Genomic DNA, 20,673 nt, shown 5'->3' with positions numbered 1-20,673 from the left:
TTTTGCTACTTATGTCTCCTACATTAAGTAGCCTGATAAACATGAGAAAAACACAGTAAAGTGACCACGTGCAGGAATTATTTAAAAACTTTGGGTTACACAGTTTCAACAACCCTTGTTTATGCATAAGTATTGTCATAAACGGATTAAAGTGTGATATATATATTTGTAAGTAAAGATGAATATTTTTAAGTTCTCTTCAACTTAGAAATGTGTTCTGCTCATTATTACTTCACTTGGATGTTTAACCTTCACTTCAGGAAAATGCAGAGTTTGACACTTAAAGTTTGCTGAAGTTGGAAAGTTTCTCTGTGCTCAACTTGAATCTGAGTTTGACACGTGTCCCAACAAGATTTTTTTTAAGTAGGAGACATCTTGCTTTCTGTAGCTTAGCTTTAAAAACAGACAATAGTTGAACTTTTAGGGTTGCCTATACGTAAGGAGTTTTATGTGTCGTTTTCCCCAGACTTCACATGTATACAACATAAGTGGTGTGACTAAGCTGTCAAAAAGATCTAATCTAATATCTACAGGTAAATCAAATTTAGTACATTGGACAATAGCTCTGGAGGACTGAGTATACAGCTTTTGAATGGCACTCTTATAGGAGCCATTATACTGTCATTTAAAGATTCTATATTTTTTCATGAGGGAGAAGTAGTAGAAATTTTAATAATCTTAAACGAGGTTTTAGATCTATTTTGTGGAAAAACTATATCAGATGACCCACAATTCACTCTTGTCCCAGGATCATCTTTTCAGGACAGTGATCTACACATTTTGGCCAGAGAAGACCAATGGTTTGAAAGAGGAGTGAGACAGGCCATTTTAGTCAATCTGGAACAACCGTCACTAAACGGAGGAGATGGTCTGAGACGCCACCTGTCAGCCACCTACAGTGCATTTCAAATTTCACTCCCCAGACAGCTGAACACCCGTCCACACCAGGACTCATGTGACCACTCAGTTGATGGCAGGGTGGGTCGACGATTCAGTTGTCACCCTAATGACCCTCAGGGTGTTAGCACCCATCCACACCTTGACCCATGTGATCCTGACGACTCACATAGTGAGAGGGTCCACGACTTGTGACCTGCTGATCTCACCAGAGGATATTTACCTGGAACCCCCCCCCCCACTAGTCAATTTGAACTGAAGAGGCCTTTTGGATGAGAGGCGCGACGTCTTCAAGAACTTCAAGAAAGTCCAGTTGCCTTCGCATGGCACTTACAGAATACCATGAACTGGATCGAATGAGAATCTTCACAGATGTATCAGATGTAAAGGAAAGTACTTTTTTATGTCTTAAAAAAATGTCTGGATGGGATCTTTAAGCAGTGCTCTTAAAGTCATTGTTGGAAAAGGGTAGATTTCAAAACCTGTATCTTGAAGATAAAGTATTAAATTTAAACAACTGAATGAACATCTGGCAACTTCATTATTTTTGAAATAAATCCCTTCCTTCTCACCAGTTAATGTAATGAAATTCAGCTGACAAAAAGAAAACAACGCAGTGCCAGCAGTATGCTTAAGCTGTGGCTTATAGTTCCTTGATTTTCATTCATTAAACTTTGATAGGATAAGCTTTTAAAGGAATTATCTTCGTACTGATTCTGACCGTTAATATTCTTCATTGTATTGATAATCTATTGCCTGCTCAACATGATTTTTACCATATCATTTATTTTTCTCTTTCAATGTTATGCTTCACCTTTTGTGAGAAAAGAAGAAAAAAAAAACAATGTATATCAGGATTTTGAAAAAATCCCATATTCATTGCAGTGATGAAATTTCAGCTGTCAAAACTTTACATACTTTTTAATTTTATACTTAAAACATTAATCATAAAGTATACATAGTGTTCAATACTACAGAGAACATCCTGGATATCAAAATTGGTATCTGACCTTTGACTTTTGGCTAATGCATGTTTTCTGACACTTCAAAATGGCTATTTAAAAAATACTCCTGATGTAGTAGTCCTATGAACATGACGACATAAAACAAATGACACATTCACATAGACAAAGTACACAACTCTGTTTGTCATTCAACTGAACAATGATAGATCATGGGAGGAGGACTTAGTCATTCAGATGTGTGCTACTACAAATTTAAAAACCTTCAGGAGTAAAAATGTAATGAGATTCCTATACAAACTATGTAAATATAAATCCGAATAGATGAATTATTAATAAACTTTATTTAGGGTAACTTAATTTTAATTTTTCTCTTTGTCTTGTGGTGTGTTTCAGGACAAGCAAGACTCACTGTCTCCTTTTCCTCCTCTTATTGACGGCGATGAAAACACAATTTAAAAATGCAAATGCAAATTAATCAATGTTTTCCTGATGATCAAGTGGAGCCCACATATACAGAGTGAAATCAACAGTATGTACAGACACTGCATGTGTTTACTGCCCACACACACTCGCGCACACACACTGATGCAGACTGATGATAAAACTGGCAGAATTCAACGTTCCTGCAAAGAGGCAGAGGGAGAGATCTGACAGGTCAGGTGGCTGAATACCTGAATGGAAATACATGGAGCTAACAGGAGTGAGACAAGAGTGTTTAATTCCAGTGACTTGTCCATCAGTTCATCTGATTCTGGTCCTGAAGTGGTACCTGGATCATGGAAAACGTCTAGAACGGGGAAGAGTAAAGGGTGGAGGGCTGGAGGTGTTCCTATGGCCCCCCACTGTAGGAATAATCTGCCTTGTTGTGCATCACCAGCTTGTTGTCCACAAAGTAGAAGCTGTCAGACTGCGTCTCGTAAGGGTGCAGGATCATCTCACGCACTTTGAGAGAAGAAATACACAACACTCAGGATTTTGTAACATCAGATCCTGCTCTGGCTCTGTGTGGGTTTATTTGTCTCTTGTGATTACGTGTGTGTGTGTGTGTGTGTGTGTGTGTGTGTGTGTGTGTGTGTGTGTGTGTGTGTGTGTGTGTGTGTGTGAGACTGTCGCGACACTCACTGATTTCCTCAGAGAGCGCGGGGAACTCGTAAATGTGCTCGCATGTGTTCTTGCTGCTGGGCATGCAGAAGCCGAACTCGAAATCAAAGCTCTTGAGCAGCTGATCGCGGAAGTAGTGTCTCTCAATCATCCGGAAGTTGTTGATGGGGGTGTCACCCACTGTGAACTCCACCCTGCAGAGATACAGGGAGAAAATACATTTACCAACCTGGAAACCCAATGAAAATTCAAATTTTTGGGGACTGCTCAAAGGTCAGGTAAACTTCACAGGTTGATTCTGGTTTATTTCAACTTAGTTTGGTAGTGTTGGCCGTCACTTGTAACGGTTATGATAACGTTTTACTTACAAAAGTAGCTGCTGACCTATGTGAACGCAGCAACATCATTACAACAAGGTCCATCGGGGCAATAAAAACGAGCAGTCAAATGATCCCACAGGTTGCAAAAACTCCAGCTGCTGATCGGATTTTCTAAACAGTATTTTTACCCAGTTATCCAGGAGCAGGTTGCGTCTTCGAACATTTTACCTTTCTAGACAAAAAAAAAGGGTAAAAAAAAGTAATGGTTTGATTTTGATCCCCCCCCAGAAGTTTGTGTAAGGAACGCTGTGTGACTGAATCATGTAGTAATGTACGGACCGTCAGGGTCACAAATGGGGCTATTAGGTCAAAGTTGAAGCAGGAAGTGGATAATAATTTTACTGGTCGCCTTTCTTTTTCTTTGACAAAAGTTTGACCAACCTGGGAGTTTTGTTTACAACCCGTTTGATAGACTCTCCATGTTGTTGCCCCATCTGACCCCTTTTGAACAATGTCACTACGTTGCCAAAACTCAGTAATTATTGAAACGCGCATAACACATTGTAATGATTTCAGATAAAAATGACAACAAAAACTATGTAAAATGATCATTTAAACTGGCTTTCCAGAGCTACAGTCAACACATATCTTTTCTCATGTGCTGTGTAAATAAAAACATAAAGCCTATATAATTATATGGTGCATAAAACACATTATATTTAATCTACATTGAGTTTTTTCATTCGACATAGATTATCTAGGTGAGTCAGTTGTTGGATTGGTTTGAAATCTGCAGTCAGTCACAGAGTAGGAGTCTGATGATGAACACTACTCAGGACCACTGACAGCTATTCGGTCTCTGACTCAGCAGGTGGGCCGGGCTGCTCTGCGTGTTCACACTCATCAGCCTGTCGTCACACACTGAAGCCCACACACCTACATCCGGTGTGTGTCTTCTGTCAGAGCAGCAAGGTTGAATGGACATTATTGCATCAATGAGCTTGTCCAACGTCTCAGAACACACGTCTCCCTCTCTCTCTCTCTCTCTCTCTCTCTCTCTATCTCTCTCTCTCTCTCTCTCTCTCTCTCTCTCTCTCTCTCTCTCTCTCTCTCTCTCTCTCTCTCTCTCTCTCTCTCTCTCTCTCTCTCTCTCTCTCTCTCTCTCTCTCTCTCTCTCTCTCTCTCTCTCTCTCTCTCTCTCTCTCTCTCTCTCTCTCTCTCTCTCTCTCTCTCTCTCTCTCTCTCTCTCTCTCTCTCTCTCTCTCTCTCTCTCTCTCTCTCTCCCTCTCTCGCTGTCTCTCTCTATCTCTCTCTCTCTCTCTCTCTCTCTCTCTCTCTCTCTCTCTCTCTCTCTCTCTCTCTCTCTCTCTCTCTCTCTCTCTCTCTCTCTCTCTCTCTCTCTCTCTCTCTCTCTCTCTCTCTCTCTCTCTCTCTCTCTCTCTCTCTCTCTCTCTCTCTCTCTCTCTCTCTCTCTCTCTCTCTCTCTCTCTCTCTCTCTCTCTCTCTCTCTCTCTCTCTCTCTCTCTCTCTCTCTCTCTCTCTCTCTCTCTCTCTCTCTCTCTCTCTCTCTCTCTCTCTCTCTCTCTCTCTCTCTCTCTCTCTCTCTCTCTCTCTCTCTCTCTCTCTCTCTCTCTCTCTCTCTCTCTCTCTCTCTCTCTCTCTCTCTCTCTCTCTCTCTCTCTCTCTCTCTCTCTCTCTCTCTCTCTCTCTCTCTCTCTCTCTCTCTCTCTCTCTCTCTCTCTCTCTCTCTCTCTCTCTCTCTCTCTCTCTCTCTCTCTCTCTCTCTCTCTCTCTCTCTCTCTCTCTCTCTCTCTCTCTCTCTCTCTCTCTCTCTCTCTCTCTCTCTCTCTCTCTCTCTCTCTCTCTCTCTCTCTCTCTCTCTCTCTCTCTCTCTCTCTCTCTCTCTCTCTCTCTCTCTCTCTCTCTCTCTCTCTCTCTCTCTCTCTCTCTCTCTCTCTCTCTCTCTCTCTCTCTCTCTCTCTCTCTCTCTCTCTCTCTCTCTCTCTCTCTCTCTCTCTCTCTCTCTCTCTCTCTCTCTCTCTCTCTCTCTCTCTCTCTCTCTCTCTCTCTCTCTCTCTCTCTCTCTCTCTCTCTCTCTCTCTCTCTCTCTCTCTCTCTCTCTCTCTCTCTCTCTCTCTCTCTCTCTCTCTCTCTCTCTCTCTCTCTCTCTCTCTCTCTCTCTCTCTCTCTCTCTCTCTCTCTCTCTCTCTCTCTCTCTCTCTCTCTCTCTCTCTCTCTCTCTCTCTCTCTCTCTCTCTCTCTCTCTCTCTCTCTCTCTCTCTCTCTCTCTCTCTCTCTCTCTCTCTCTCTCTCTCTCTCTCTCTCTCTCTCTCTCTCTCTCTCTCTCTCTCTCTCTCTCTCTCTCTCTCTCTCTCTCTCTCTCTCTCTCTCTCTCTCTCTCTCTCTCTCTCTCTCTCTCTCTCTCTCTCTCTCTCTGTTGGAGGTTTAGTTATCTCAAACAGGACTGTCCCTGTTTCCATGTCACGGATCTTAAACCTGGTGAAGTCGATCATGTGGACATTTTCCTCGGGAGAACAAAGGTAATCTGAAAAAAAAGAGAGAAAAGAGCCTTTAGACTGTACTCACACACACAGCTACAAACAGTCTATTTTTTTTTTTTTTTGTTAATCATATCACTGTCAATACAGCAAACCTTTCATATCAGGCAGCAAGCTGTCAATTAATGAAAAACTCTGCCAGGATACAGTATAATCTGTTGTTAATCTGTCTGAACAGAGAGAATTTACACTACAATACATTCTACTGGCCTTTTTTTTTGGAAGCTCACCACTTTAACCTCACAGTAATGCCTGGGAAACTATTTCCGATCTGTCCCTGCGCCAAGAAAATGACACAGACAATAAGAACAAACTCTCTGAGAACCTTGGCTGCTCTAATAAAAGCCCGGAGAGCAGTGCAGGCCACACATTGTGAACTGTCAGGCCCATTCAAGGGGGATGGGCGACTAAGAGTTAAACATATCCATCCAATTTAAAATGAACAAAGAATCAGTCCTAATTCTTCTGGTATGTGAGTAAATTAATCTTGTTGTCAGTTTGCACATACATATCAAAAGAGTCAATTCAATTCAGTTTTATTTTTAAAGGCCAAAATGACCAATATGCCTCTGAGGGCTTTGAAATCTGTATATTACACGAAACCTTTTATCCTTTGACCCCTTGATTCTTGGAAGGAAAAGCTCACAGAAATCCACCTGTTTAGGTTCTCTCACTGTGAGCCTGCACCGTCTGTTAGGGTGAGTCAGTGTAAAGTTTCTCTCTCTTGTCCTGCTGTTGGTGAACTGGATGGTTTGCTTCATAGCTGTGATAGTGAATGTTTATTTGCACGTGTTATTGCATTTCTCCAACAGACTTTGTTTGCATTGAACAGCAAAAGCCCACTGGAAGACAGAAACCCAAGTATCCTGAGCAGGGTGACAGATTTGGTCATGCTGTCACTGTGTGTGTGTGTGTGTGTGTGTGTGTGTGTGTGTGTGTGTGTGTTTGTGAGTGTGTGTGTATCCATTTATGTGTGCATGTGTAAGCATGTGTGAGACACGCCCCTCCCAACAGGGCAGGATTAGATGTAAGAGGCTTACTGTGTTTTACCATCACATGGACCGACTAGCTGGGAAACACACACACACACACACACACACACACACACACACACACACACACACACACACACACACACACACACACACAGATACACACTTGCACACACACACACATACATACACGCACTTACTATCTCATTAGGGTTATGTTAAGGGCAGTTATTATTGGCAGTCTGTGTTGCATAAGTGTCGAAGGGTCTTTGTTACTGATGCTTTCATATAACACATTTAAAAAGACAGTCAAGGAACAATAATGGAGGTCAAAAGTTACAATGACTTTATCATCAACACACATAAAAGCATCTATGTATTCATGCACATGCATATGGTCACACACACACACACACACACACACACACACACACACACACACACACACACACACACACACACACACACACACACACACACACACACGGCTGCATCCTCTACATTTTCCGAGGGTTAGGGAGCAGATGGGGCCACACAGGCTCAGCCACCTGCTTTAAGATATTTATAGACCTTTTCATAAAGTACAGCACAGTATACCTGACACCTTATCTAAAAACGTCCCTCTTGTGAAACAGCGCTATTTAAAGCCCACTATTTAACACGGTGGACGGCATATTTTGAACACCGGTGTAAAGCAAGGTGAATATCACAGATTAATTGAAGATGAAACCCGCAAAGCTTCCGACATTGAAACTACAGCAAAGATCGCAGTGTCCCGTTCTTAAGCTCTGACACTTGTGCAGAGAAAATGCCACTGACTAATTAGATAATTTAAATGCAAATATATTATTTCCAGAAGTGATGAAGTCAGACCGCATCATTGTCAACCCACAGGCATGACCTGACAAACCTTATCAACGGAACAGCGGTGAGAGTGTGCTGTATTAGTGTTTCTCAGCACTTTACCATACAAATGGATCTTGTGATGTCTGAGTGAGTAAGTTTATTTGTATAGCAAATGACTTCACAGCAAATAAAGCAACAGACATAAAATATGCCAATTAAAAACTAATATCAGAAATAATTCAATAGCCCCAGTTGTTAACCATTAGCAACCACGTCTTGGATGACTACATTTGTAAAAATTGTCAAGAGCTAATGGATCAATTAGAAATAACTGTATGTGCAGAGAATGCACATACACGTGTATTTTTATGTGCAAGTTATATACACTTGCGGCTGTTGCATCCCCTTGCACATGCGTTGCGGAGTGCACAGGGCTCATCCCCGCTGATGTTTTCACGTCAACACATTGTGGACGCGAGAGGAGCGTTTCCATGGTGAACGTCACGAGACTGGTCAAGACATTTCCACATAAAGCTTCTCTGGCTCAAAAACGATAAGTCTTTCTATGTTGCCTCCCAAACTACAGTAAGAGGGTTAGAGAGCTGCTGTCTGATGCAGTGCCCTCTAGTGCCAGGTCATTTGATGCGAGGCGCTTATCTGCTCTGAGAATATTACTATGAGCCTACTTTTAGTCTGGGACTGTGTTTCTTTCAAAGCTACAGCAAGAAAAAACTTTCACACACTATTTATAGAGTTCCTGCGGGCTGTGTGGCCTGGATGTAATCACTGCAGAGAGTTAGTTTGAAATGACCACAGGAGTTCAAATCATCTTGACTAGAAGAGAACAATCATAAACTTGATCAAATACTGTTCTCGCTTCAGTTCACAGATATGATCATGGCAAGTCTGTTCACCACTTAGGATACTCATCCTAAAAATATAGGCATCTATGACATGATTTGTACCTAGCAATACTTTTTTTTACTGCGCCTATTTAATATGACAGTAGATGAGTGATGTAAAAATGCAGACGGGACGGAGAATTAATTGTAAGTATCCTTAATTTAATCCAAACTAGCTAATGTCACTGCATTCTCAACATGATTTTCACAGTGGAGGATTTATGTAATATGTTATGATGACATTTGTCTATGTCTAATACTGCTGTCACTGTGAACTGACAACAAATACTGCCACCTCCAGCTTTTTGTGTGGTCATTAAAGTCAAGTCATATTGTAATATGACATTTAATAGGATTAATAATAGTTAAATTCATAGGATTAATAAAGGGTTAGTAAAATGTGTAGGAATGATCAGTTTCTCATTTGTAAAACTGTGACAGAATCTGCCGTTTATGACAGTTGTCTGAACCTAATTCTCTGTTTTAGCTGAGTTAAATGAACACAGAATTCATCACAACCATTACACTTACTTATTATTTTTAACTTGCTTAAACACCTTCTGAGGACACTGATGTTCCTCCCTAAACTGTACATCATATCAATGTATCAATAGAGGTAATTGATACACTGTTAATTGTTTAAAAATCTGTTGCCAGAGTACTCTGAATGCATCTTGTGCAGCTATCACTGAGCTCGCTCTCTTTGTGGGCAGATGACTGATAGATGGATTTTGTGAATCAGAGATGGCTACTTGCCAAACCTGCTGAAAAAGACAGATGGAGCATTTCATCCGACAGCACAGCCAATTAAATCACTTTCAACCAGTCCAGTGCAAGAATCCACTCCTACAGAAGCTCACTACACCACAGAATAGCTTGACGGCAACCGACTGTACTGTCTTCCAGGGATTTGTAGGGGGCAAAAAAAACAAAAACAAAACTCTGCCCTTTTCAGATATTCGCTATTCAGTGACAACAAAATGAGATGTGATCTGTGGGGAGAGAACAGGAGCAAAATACACAAACTTAATGAGGAGAGAGTTAGTGATGACACAGATGAAATGAGGAGAATGCATATTTGAGGAAAGACAAATTAAACCGTCTTTACTACTGTATCTGATGAATGTAGCTTCTTTAAATGCTGCAGTTTGTCTTTTTTCACAGTAATAACAGATACCTAGGCTTCCACCTGGGAATATTTAGGCTTATTACATGCTACATCTCTTATTTCGGGCAAAACATTCTCATTTGTCTGGTTTCTGAAAACATACGGCTAGGAGGAATCCACCAACCAAGCAATCATAGTTCATTTAAACACAGCCTGTGAGAGGGATTATATTTTATAATTCATACTTTTTTCAGGACTTGATAATCAAAAATAATATCTTGCTCATTTGGTTCTGATAATGAATACAGCTATAGTGGGAAATGTGTGAAAAGGATCTACGCAAATGACTAAAAAACATATGATTACATCTAACCATGTAGATGCTCACAGCTCTAAAAATGTACATTTTAACAAAATATCGTGCAGCATGTCTTTGCAGAAACAATGCCATGAATATTCAGAATGATCAACAGACCTCAATATGGAAGCTTTTCATTAGGAACTAGGGTGAAAAATCCCCATCACTGCATGTTAGGAACAGGTGGGTGAAGTAATGGAGAAAGCTTTCCCGAGGCAGAACCAAAGAATCGTTGGACATTTGGGGAAAAATTATGCTAAGCTAATCTAACTGGCTTGTAGCTGTGGCTTCATATTTTCCATACTTACATGAGAGTGGTATAGAGCTTCTCATTTAACTCCCTGCAAGAAAGTGATCAAGTGCATTTCCCAAAATGTCAAACTATTCCTTTGAGAGTTAACTCTTTTTGTTGTAAAAAGGGAAAGCACACCGCAGGCAATGTTGCCAAAGTCACTGTTCCTCTTCTAACAGGAAAAGATAGTGATGGGAGGAATTATCACTGCTAAAACTCTGCATTTATGCAAAAACATAGCATCTAACACTGAATCACAGTGTCTTGGCACTATGAGAGTAGGATTACTCCAGGACAGTAATCCGAAAACACCATGATATGCATTTCATACCTTAGTTCATTCTTTCTTTTTTCCTTGTTTCTTTCACGTACACACACACACACACACACACACACACACACACACACACACACACACACACACACACACACACACACACACACACACACACACACACACACACACACACACACATAAACGCACACACAAAGTGCTCCACTTCACTTCCTTCAACACTGTCACCTAGCAACGCTCCTTCTGATAGTGTGCCAGTTCGATTAGTCTGTTTTTTCCCTTCCCCTCATCCACCTGGCTGCTCCGCAACAACAATGTGCAGCAACGAATCAAAAGAAGAGTATCTTGGGTTAGGCATCAGTGGTATGCAAATGAAATGCTCAACGTCTGGGATCTGATGAAGGTATACCTGAGGCCTCCTCCTATAGAGGCCCTACCTTTAGCCTGATTTCACAACCCTCAAGCACTCGGGGAATAGGATTGTGCAGATTTGATGCAGATTATCACGAGGATGTGTTCCAACAGACACTTCAGTTACAGTATAACATGAAAGATTTTAATATACTTTATTGTCCCTGTCGGACAAACATGTCGTTAACTCTCAGCACAGATGATCTGCCATAATAATACACCGGTCTTTCTACTCTCACCCAGAGGACGAATGTACAATTCTGGATTTACTTTCACGGCTTACTGCGATTTCCATGTATCTAATTTCTTGCTCTTAGCACTGCAAAGGATTTTGTTGTGTGGTTTCAAACAATCGATCTCATCTGTGTAAACACGTTAGTCATAGACCCAAGTGATCAACAGCAGATTTTTGTTAAACATAATAAATTTTCACTGTACTGGAATCAAAAATCAAAAATCAAAGCAGTCCTGAAAGATCCCTTTGGTAGCAGCCCCTGTAAAGGCAGTATAATTAGCACCAAGTCTTGAGTCATGCTGTGTTCCTTTATTCAGATACACAGAGCCTGTCTGACACCAGAGTGGCATTCATGAAGAGCAAGCGGGCTGCCACTTATAGCTCCTTAATTCTCAAGATTAGCCCGGAGTTACAGACTTTCAGCCACAGGGATTGACTTCACATGCCTTATTCTTTCCATTTAACTCTGTGGTCTCAGATCAGTGCTGAGACTGTCTGTTGAATCAATCCCACAACATGAGGAAGAACAATGCAGACATGTTTACTTGTCTTCACGTTAAAATAGTCCATAGCCAAAGGCAGCCAGTGTCATTAGCATTAAACCTTGATGTTCACCTTGTGATGTACAGTGCACCTGTGTATGGCAGGCTGTTTCATGTCTCTCGGTTAATAGAACCTGTAGGCAAACTGGCAAGAGTTTTATGAGGTTCATAGAGAGGTTGCATTATGAGCAGCTGAATGCAGATGAGATTCTTTCCTCTCAGTGTGTCTGGCCTCCATCACCGAATGGAAAAAAAAAAAAAAAAAAACGTATGTCAGCGGGTGGGTTTTATGAGGACATATATTGTGATCTGAGGTCTGAACCATGAGGCCTTTCATGGAAAGACAGAAAAAGCCCTTTTGCTTCCTTCAACCTTAAACCAATAGGTAGACATTTTGAGAAATACACTTATATCTAAGTCTAGAAACAGCTTAAAGGTAAAAAATCCACCTAGCGCCAGCAGGTCTCACTAATTAACATGCTGTACCTTGTTTGTTTAATAACTTGTGATTTTCAGAGGTACTGGTAGGTGTATTTTGTTACCTTTGGAAAGAACCGGTTCATTCGTTTCCCCCTGTTTCCAGTCTTTATGCCAAGCTAAGCTAACCGGCTGCTGAGACTGGTATCGATCTTCTCATTAAACTCTCAGCAAGAAAGTGTATTTCCCAAACCGTTAAACTATTCATTTATTTTTTTTGTCAAAGGAGGAAATTCAACAAATCAGAAAATCAGGTTTGTAAAAGTACTTGAAAAACTGCAAAAGTAAAGAATAGAAAGCCAACTCTCCGTAACTGATGAAGACCTGGCCTGAAATACTTGTAAATCTACTCAAGGATCAATGGGTTTTTTCAATAAGTAGGCTTTGGTTACTTGCAATTTTGTGCTGTGCACCACACCGTGCATGAATGTATCAGTAGCACACTAAGGGGGGGTCTGTTCTCCAGGTGAACCACAAGAAACCACTTCATTACAGATTAAGAACCAACCTCTGTCTCCCCCAGGCAGACACAGTGCAAACACGTACACACACACACACACACACACACACACACACACACACACACACACACACACACACACACACACACACACACACACACTGACCACTCTGTCCCATTTAGGATCAGGCTGTGAGAGGAACCTGGAGGGACACTAATGATTTGTCTACCTTACTCCCTCCACTCTTTCCCTCATGTCTGTGGACGTGATCTAAAAAGAGAAAAGCCTTGCGGACAGTGACAGTTCAAATCAAAGCATCAAACAACGGGAAAGTTTTACAAAGTATTCACGTGTTTAACTAAATAGCTTACATATACACCTATAAGATTTTGCACTAGAGTTATTCCAAAACACATATATATATATCAGTCAATAAATGCTGCATCTTCAGTAAAAAAAAGTAGAATCGTGGAATATTTGTGATTTAAATTCCTTTTTTCTATAGTAATTAAATTAAGACCTAACCCTGCATGTAAATATAAGTGTGTGATTCAAGCAATCACTGCCACGCCAAGTGAGCGCCCACTTACAACCCCTTTGTACGACAGGTTACTGGAAGCAACAACAGAATTTCAGCTGCTCTAATTTCTCTCTCTGGAGCCCAGAAGAAAGTAAAATAAGCTCTGGGATAAAACAGCTCCTTGTTTCATTATGTTTAAATTGACGTCTGCGTTTATGAAGTCTTTAAACTTCATTCATGAGAACCAAAGGTCCTTGTGTAAGTCTACGGGGTGCATAGTTGTACCCATAATGCATGTATAGATAAAGATATAAAAATTGTGTGGTAAGGAATGAGCTCTCAGCTCTGCACAAAAACAACAAACAGAGAATGATGTTGGCTGCTTTCTGTTCAGGATCATCCCTGTTTAATCTGAGTTAGATCTTTCAGAAGATGTCTCCTATCAGGAGAAGGTGGGGCAGTCACTCTCTCAGCTAAACTACCTTAGTCACACATGAATAGAACATGATATACAGTGTCTTGTGAGTGTTTTGGTGCTAACCTCTTGGGTAGGTGGAGGGGTGTGTGTGTGTGTGTGTGTGTGCGTGTGTGTGTGTGTATCAGTGTGGGGTGGGGGGGTGTCTCTGAATATTCTTCAAACAAAACATGGAGAAAAACAAATCCCTCTTTAGTTGATCTAGTCATAACCCACAGATGTATGGAACCAGTAAAGATGGGTCACTCAGGTAGACATTGTTGTAAAGGTTGGTTTAAACCTTGCATCTTAATGAAGAAAACATGTCTTCAAGCTGTTGAAAATGCCACGAACACATCACACTTTTCAGCCTGCATCATAATTATATACTAATGGAAAGCCGTTTGGCTGACATAGTGATCTGGCACGTAGTAGCAGAGAGCTATGGGAACATCTGACTGTGGAGAAATGAATGCTGCCGCTCTCTGTATTTTGTCCTGTAGTTCTGCCTCTATTAAGAAACGTTTCAGAGGTGCTACAGGAAAGATCACAAGCCAAATGTCTAAACATCCGAGCATTTAACAACTCTCCTCCAGTAGTGACAAGGTCTTTACGATCATTCATCTCTCATTGGTCTTTCTCCCTCCACTCTCCTGTTTTGTCAATGAAAACCCAAAATGCACACATTCTCAAACGTCAGGATTGAAGTGAGGGATGTCAACACAAAGCAGTCAGATGACGAGCCAGAAATATCAGCACCAGCTGGTAATCACTGCATCACTGGTATTGATCAGTAAACCTATCAAACTCTGGTACAACGTTTTTCGCCATACCATAATGCGCCTTTACAGTTATAAAATTTGTAATATTAAGTCGACATGGTTCTGAGTCTAAGAACAAGTGCCTGATTTAAAGAGGGAGACCAAACACATGTAAAAGACAGTTGATGAGATTGTGTTGATTACTGATGTGGATGCAACAAACCGTCTCTCTCCATGTCAAATCACTCTGAAAGAGCAACCTTGTGACAGCTGTGCATGGTGGATTAAGAACCGGCTCCGCCAATCAATTTTAATTAAAGCTGTATCTATTGTGCTGACAGACATCACAGAGTGGAAGTCCCGCCTGACGTAGAAAAAGCGCTGCTCTGTGTCCTATACTTATACAGGCCAAATAATTGATCGCCCATTAGTGTAAAAGGAACCAAACTGTTCTGAGTTAATCGTCTGGATGAAGCGCAATTACACACCAACGTAGATCCTTTGAGTCGAAAATAACCATAGTACAACAGAGGATCGAGAAATGGTAGAGCTTCTTCCATCCCATTACATAATAATTTAAATATGTTTTTTTCACATTGTGAAGGTATCTTTCTCCTATTCTTCTGTATCTGTTCTTGGGAAGCATTTTGGTGTTGCTGTTATGTAAGGTTTGGAAATTTACTCACTCGCATAGTAAGGCAGTTGGATGGTGGATCTAGTGAGACCAGAAGAGAGCGTAACATTAGAGGAACTACTAAAATAATATCACTGATACTCACACCCTTTGAAAGCAAGATATTTTGTATTCTAGACTTTTATTAAGAGATTTAGGAGATTTCTTATTATCAAATATGAAAATATTAAATGATAGTAGCTTAAAATCAGGTATAGAACAAAAAAATAAATGGTCGTTCCTTTGTTATTGATGGACACTTCATTTTGTGTCCTTAAAGGCACCAGTATGCTTTCAAACAAAGTGCTTCTGGGATTGAGTAGCATGTGACATTCACTCGTCCCACACCTTTCTGACCTTGGAGTTACGGGGGCTGTGTCAGACAACTTTTGCAGCTTTTGAAACAAAAAGAAATCCGACAAGTGTGTTTGCTTCATGGGTCAACCGGCCAGGAGTGTGGAGGGGAGAAAGCCGGCAGGGTTTGAACGTCTCGTTCGAGCTCGCTTTTGTCATTCTTTATAAACTATCTCCGTCTATTTTGGTGCATACAACTTGCAACACTATGGAGGCCTTCGAAGGCAAGCTGCAGAAGTGCTTCCCCTTTTCCCCATTTTGTTTGAGTGATCGTGTCCTGTCCCTCTCTATGACCGCAGGCTTTTTGCCCCATCTTCAAGTGTGGCCAATCCGAACAGCTATAAATACTTTTGCTTTTAGACGCAATAATTTATTTTGTTTAGAACCTGTACATACCCTGACAACTTAGTAAACTACTTAGCAAAGTACTTAAGGAGTGAAAGTCAATCAGCTTATTGAGTTATTACTTTATTTTAGAAAGTCCTTAAATAAATTACTTTCTAAAATATGCACAAATAAAGACAGCTGTAAATAAAGCTCTAAAGGTAAAGAAACTCACAGAACAACCTTCACAATACGAAGCCTTGTTGTCTTATCACAAAATTAATATAAAATTAATGTGAAACTTTAAACTTTTTCCAATTTATTCAAATCCACAAACCCCAGTTTATTTAAAATATGTGCAGAACACTGGAACAGTGATCTCTCTCTAAATGAGGGAGATCTGCACTGGACTATCATATGGAAAAATGAAACAAAATAAATGTCTCTTAACTGCAATAAGTGCATGAAATGCAAAGGAAACAAACAAACAAACAAACAAACAAAAACTTGATGCACATGCTGTGAGCGTGTATTGGCATAGGAAGTTTTGGGAAGAGTCAATTCTGCAAAGTACAGAACATTTGAGTATTAAAATTTCTTTCTGTCCTAAATAGTGTTTTTGGGAGAGACAAGCAATGATATGAATATAGATGAGAAAGATGTAGTTTCAATTCCACCCTGTTAACAAAATAAAAGGAATATTGGTCTGGGGAACATGTCCCCAGCATGATGAAGACTGGATCATTGGAGCAGTTTTAACAATTAAGCTTGAAAAACTTGTCACTGTTCATCGAACATTGTGCTGATTGTAAAGTCATTACCAGTTATTTGTTGCTTTGTTAAGGTTTTGTGAGAACAAAAATGGATTTGATCAACTTAAAAATAAACTTATGACTTCACGAGGCTCCTACTAGCTCAACCTCATCACCTTATCTCCCTCTCCACCTGCAGTTGTATGCTTTTTCATGCACATCGAAAGTGAGTTATAGGCCAGCTCACTTGAGGTCTGAGGTTGCTATGATCCAACTGAGGAGTGTGTCTTTATCTTTACATTTAAAAATATTCATCGAATTATCTTGCGCTGACAGCTCTATCCGATGCACTTACATGGAAACACAAAGAGGCATGGTGGACGAGAGGAAAGTGAAATATACAACAATTTCAACACAAAATGATCCAAGAAATACACTTAACATGATAAAACACTTATATAAAAAATTATAACAACAGCTGCTTGTAACCAAGGATAATTCTATTTCACACTTGTGTTGTCCATCAGTAATTACTGTAATTCTTGTCATTATAACTGTCACAAAATGACAGTTACAAACTTAAGATTTATTCGGCAGCAGCAGTATTTCTGTTTATGTCTTGCTGGCTGCATATCATAAATCAACCATCATGTAAACAGTAATCTGACAACGTGCCATTTTTCATATCACAGCAGCGCTTCTCGTCTGCCTAGATTATGTTTCTTCTCCTCTCTGCCTGTGTGACAATGAGGCACTGTGCTACGCTTATCAGCGCTGAACCACCGTGAAAGACTGGAGCTGGGCTGCCCCAAAATGGAAGCGTTTACCTCCCAAAAGCACAACTGGTAAAGTCATTTAAACTGCAGGGGGAGGCATTTTCTGCTTCCCCCTTTTGCGATTGCGATTTCCTTTCTCTTGCAGCAGAAAACGAGAACCTGAATTGTGCGGCGCTCTATGCTTATCTCTTGGGTGTAGGTCGTTTGTATGGTCTGCCGTTTAAAATGGTTGGGCCTTGGGGGAGACATTTCAGTTGGAAATACAGAAGCAGATTCAACATCAGTTAATTCGTATAGACCCAAATATCATCCAGCTATGGTTCAAAAGACAAGAAATTTCATTGTTGACGGGTTACGAATGCCATCTTTGACCATGAAGCATTTAATTTTTAGTGGATATTCCACACTGCGGTGAGAAGCCAGTAAATGAATGGCTCACGAGCACGAGTACATTTTTAATCTGATATCCACAATGTAAACAGACTCACTTGCACTTCGACTGCTGGGTCATTAATTACCTGAGGTGTATCGCGTCATTTGAGAATGCTGCGTTACAGCCCTCCTGACATAATCCAGATTACATGTCAGTGGTGAGCAGAGATTACTGCACCATCGTGAGTGATTTAGGTGTTATCGCGCTGACGCAGCCCTAGTATTGCTTTTTCTGATGAGGGGGTACCAAATGAAAACAGATGTAACAGTCTGAGAGAGGGTGAGAGTGGAGAGTTGGTGTTAAATTTGTCTTGTTTTGTGTTCGGGGGGGGGGGGGTTCGGTTTTGGCTCTGTATTTCACTGTCAATCGCTGCTGTAAACATGATTTAATGAAAATGGTTGCAAACAAACCTTTTACAGTGTCAGAAAAAAATAATAACTCTCCTGTGCCGTCAGTTTATTGAAAGACCAATCAATCAATTTGAGAGTGAAAGCAGGATTCGGTCCTGTTCTTTGTATATTGGTGGTGGGGTAACCTTACATACGGATTCCTAACGGCGACAATTAAAAGTGCAAATATTTACTGTTTTTTGGGATCTAATGGAGGTTTTATTTATGATAGGTATTTAGAGATTTGGTTTAAGAAAGGAGTATGGACAGGATTTAGAATATCATTAGATTTTGACCGAAAAAAAAATCATTACACGCACAAAAAAGTTCCACTATACTAGCCATTTTCAGAGCTTTCGATCCCCTCTCACAGTCACTGATGATTGTTTTTGCTCACATTTTATGACAGAGATCTTGAGATGAGGTTGAAAGCTCCAGAAAAAAGCTAGCAATTAGGTCTCGAGTCAAACTCATATTTTTAAAGTTAAGAATGATCTGCTATGGTCATCATTAGACTAATGGAGCAGATAACAAAAATCCCATTTCTTTACTAACTGTATTCTATAGGCCTTATGTGTCTGGAGTGGCTCAACAGTAAATTCTATCTCCATGCCACCTCCACAGACTTTATACTGTACACTACTCTACACTGGACCGGACTTACTTCACAATGTTTCACCAGCAATTCACTAATTCAATGGCCTGAACCACCTTCATAAAATGTCTCGGTCGGCAAAAGCCCAAGTTTATCAGCAAAAAAACCCACCCATGTGACAGTGTGTGATACCATAGTACTCATAGTACTCATGAGATGGATTTGAGATGGATTTGTTCAAAGTCTGTGGAATTCCTCCCCGACTCTACCCTGCTAATACGGGGGCTTGAAACCAGGCAAACTAGTTGGCTTGCAGTCTCTCTGCAGCCTTTAACATCGTACCCTGTCCTGTTTCCATGACTTAATATGGAAACGGTGTCCATAATATGTTAAACAACAGGCTGATAGTATTCTTCTCTTGTGTTTGTTCCAGCTGACTACTGTCTGTGAGGAGCTGTGTAATCAGTGGATCAAATCTCTGGCCACCTGTTACCTCGGAGCCACAGGTGCCTTGTGGTGAGGACGTAGTAAGAGCCATTTTTTTTTTTTTTTTTTTTTTTTAGCAGGGTTTGAGAAGCACACCAGGAAGTACATACAGTCACCTTCAATGTCTTTCAGTGCCTGCACACTCAGACACAGAGAGATGCAAACACCTACAAAACATGCAAACACATACAGTATATAAAAAAACATACTGCAGCATTAATGGAAACATAGGTGAACTCGACAAGCTGTTTGAGTACAGTTATCTAAGATCATCCCTGGCAACTGTCCTTGGTTAAGACATTAAACCCATAACTGCTCACTGGCTGTAATAAACACTGGTTAAAAGTGATTAGTCTTATTTTGAGCCTTAGAGACTCTTTGAGGACCTTTCAGACTGTGTCGCTGTCCATGGTATCAATGTTTAGTTCCTCGGGGCAGCCAATAAAAACAGCAAATTAACGCAGAGAACGCGTTATGTTGCAGTATCCACTAAAAAAAAAAAAGGGGAAGCAACAGCAGATGGGTCGCACTAATCTGCTCTAACTATACGGCCTTAACTACTCTTCCCATCGTGCCAATGACAGTGGCAGGTTACTTACTCTTGGTGATCTTCTGTAGCCCGAGCACATCCTCGGGCGTTATTACGGTGTTTCTGCGCAGTTCTTCTTCGGTTGTAACCGGGATTCCCATGTCTGATGAGTTGCAGCCTTGCTGCACTTTCATGTCCGGCAGAAGAGGTGCTGTTCAGCGCGCCACCTGACACGAACTGAGGCTTTTTCTGATGCTCTCCGCGTCGTCGCCGCAGGAGCCGATTTACTTGCGTCGGAGCCTTTGGTGACGCGCCGGCTAATACGCCGCACAGCAAACAGGCGCTGTGCTGCTACAAGAATAACTCATTCTCCGCGCCTCCTCCCTTTCTCGATCCGGTAAAAGATAAGCATCGGCCCCTCGGCTCCCTCCCTCCCTCGCTCAAGGCTCATCGGCTCTCTCACAAGCTATTTAATCCAAATCCTGTGGTGCGTGGCTGACAGTCTGCGCGCCTCGTCATCTGCTCGCACACCAGCGCCTGCATGGCTCAGGAGCAGCAGCTCATTACTCAACACTTCTCACCTCAGAGGCGAACTTCTAAGCTATCTCTACCTGTGTCGCAGGGGAACCACTCTAAAACGATACGTCGTGAAGCTGTTGCCACTGTGTGGAGAAGGGAGGGGAGCTAAATCAGCGTGCAGGGAGCTTCTCATGTCACTGCTAAACGACTATTCCTCTCATTTACAAACATGCAGGTTACAGCTTCCCACTGTGCATTTTAACTTCCCAAAACCTAAAGCTGGAATGAAACATCTCCTTGGGGTGGCTTGGCTGTGTAGCGTTGCCCGCCCTCATGTGTCCTGCGTTT

General features: G+C 41.1%; 1 protein-coding gene across 1 annotated transcript; it reads right to left on the bottom strand.

Moving 5' to 3' along the window:
- Positions 1–2,426: 2,426 nt before the first annotated feature.
- On the bottom strand, positions 2,427–20,000 carry unc119a (unc-119 homolog a (C. elegans)). Its single transcript, XM_040131327.1, has 5 exons — positions 19,877–20,000; positions 5,698–5,828; positions 3,619–3,635; positions 2,985–3,229; positions 2,427–2,804 (listed from the first exon to the last, which is right to left on the bottom strand). The coding sequence occupies exons 1-5, from the start codon at positions 19,998–20,000 to the stop codon at positions 2,692–2,694; spliced, it is 630 nt and encodes a 209-aa protein (XP_039987261.1). The 3' UTR covers positions 2,427–2,691.
- Between the last annotated feature and the right edge of the window lie 673 nt (positions 20,001–20,673).

This window comes from Xiphias gladius, chromosome 7 (genome assembly GCF_016859285.1).
Source record: "Xiphias gladius isolate SHS-SW01 ecotype Sanya breed wild chromosome 7, ASM1685928v1, whole genome shotgun sequence".
Taxonomy (NCBI): Eukaryota; Metazoa; Chordata; class Actinopteri; order Istiophoriformes; family Xiphiidae; genus Xiphias; species Xiphias gladius.
The sequence above is the reverse complement of the archived record's forward strand: the minus strand, read 5'-3'. Positions and strand labels throughout refer to the sequence as shown.

Bases quoted from the DNA above. Each gene is read 5' to 3' on its own strand.
- unc119a (XM_040131327.1), bottom strand. From the start codon at position 20,000: ATGAAAGTGCAGCAAGGCTGCAACTCATCAGACATGGGAATCCCGGTT. The intron at 5,829-19,876 runs GTAAGTAACCTG...CTTTTTTTTCAG, and splicing joins GCTACAGAAGATCACCAAGA to ATTACCTTTGTTCTCCCGAG. The intron at 2,805-2,984 runs GTGAGTGTCGCG...CTTCTCTCAAAG, and splicing joins CGCGCTCTCTGAGGAAATCA to TGCGTGAGATGATCCTGCAC.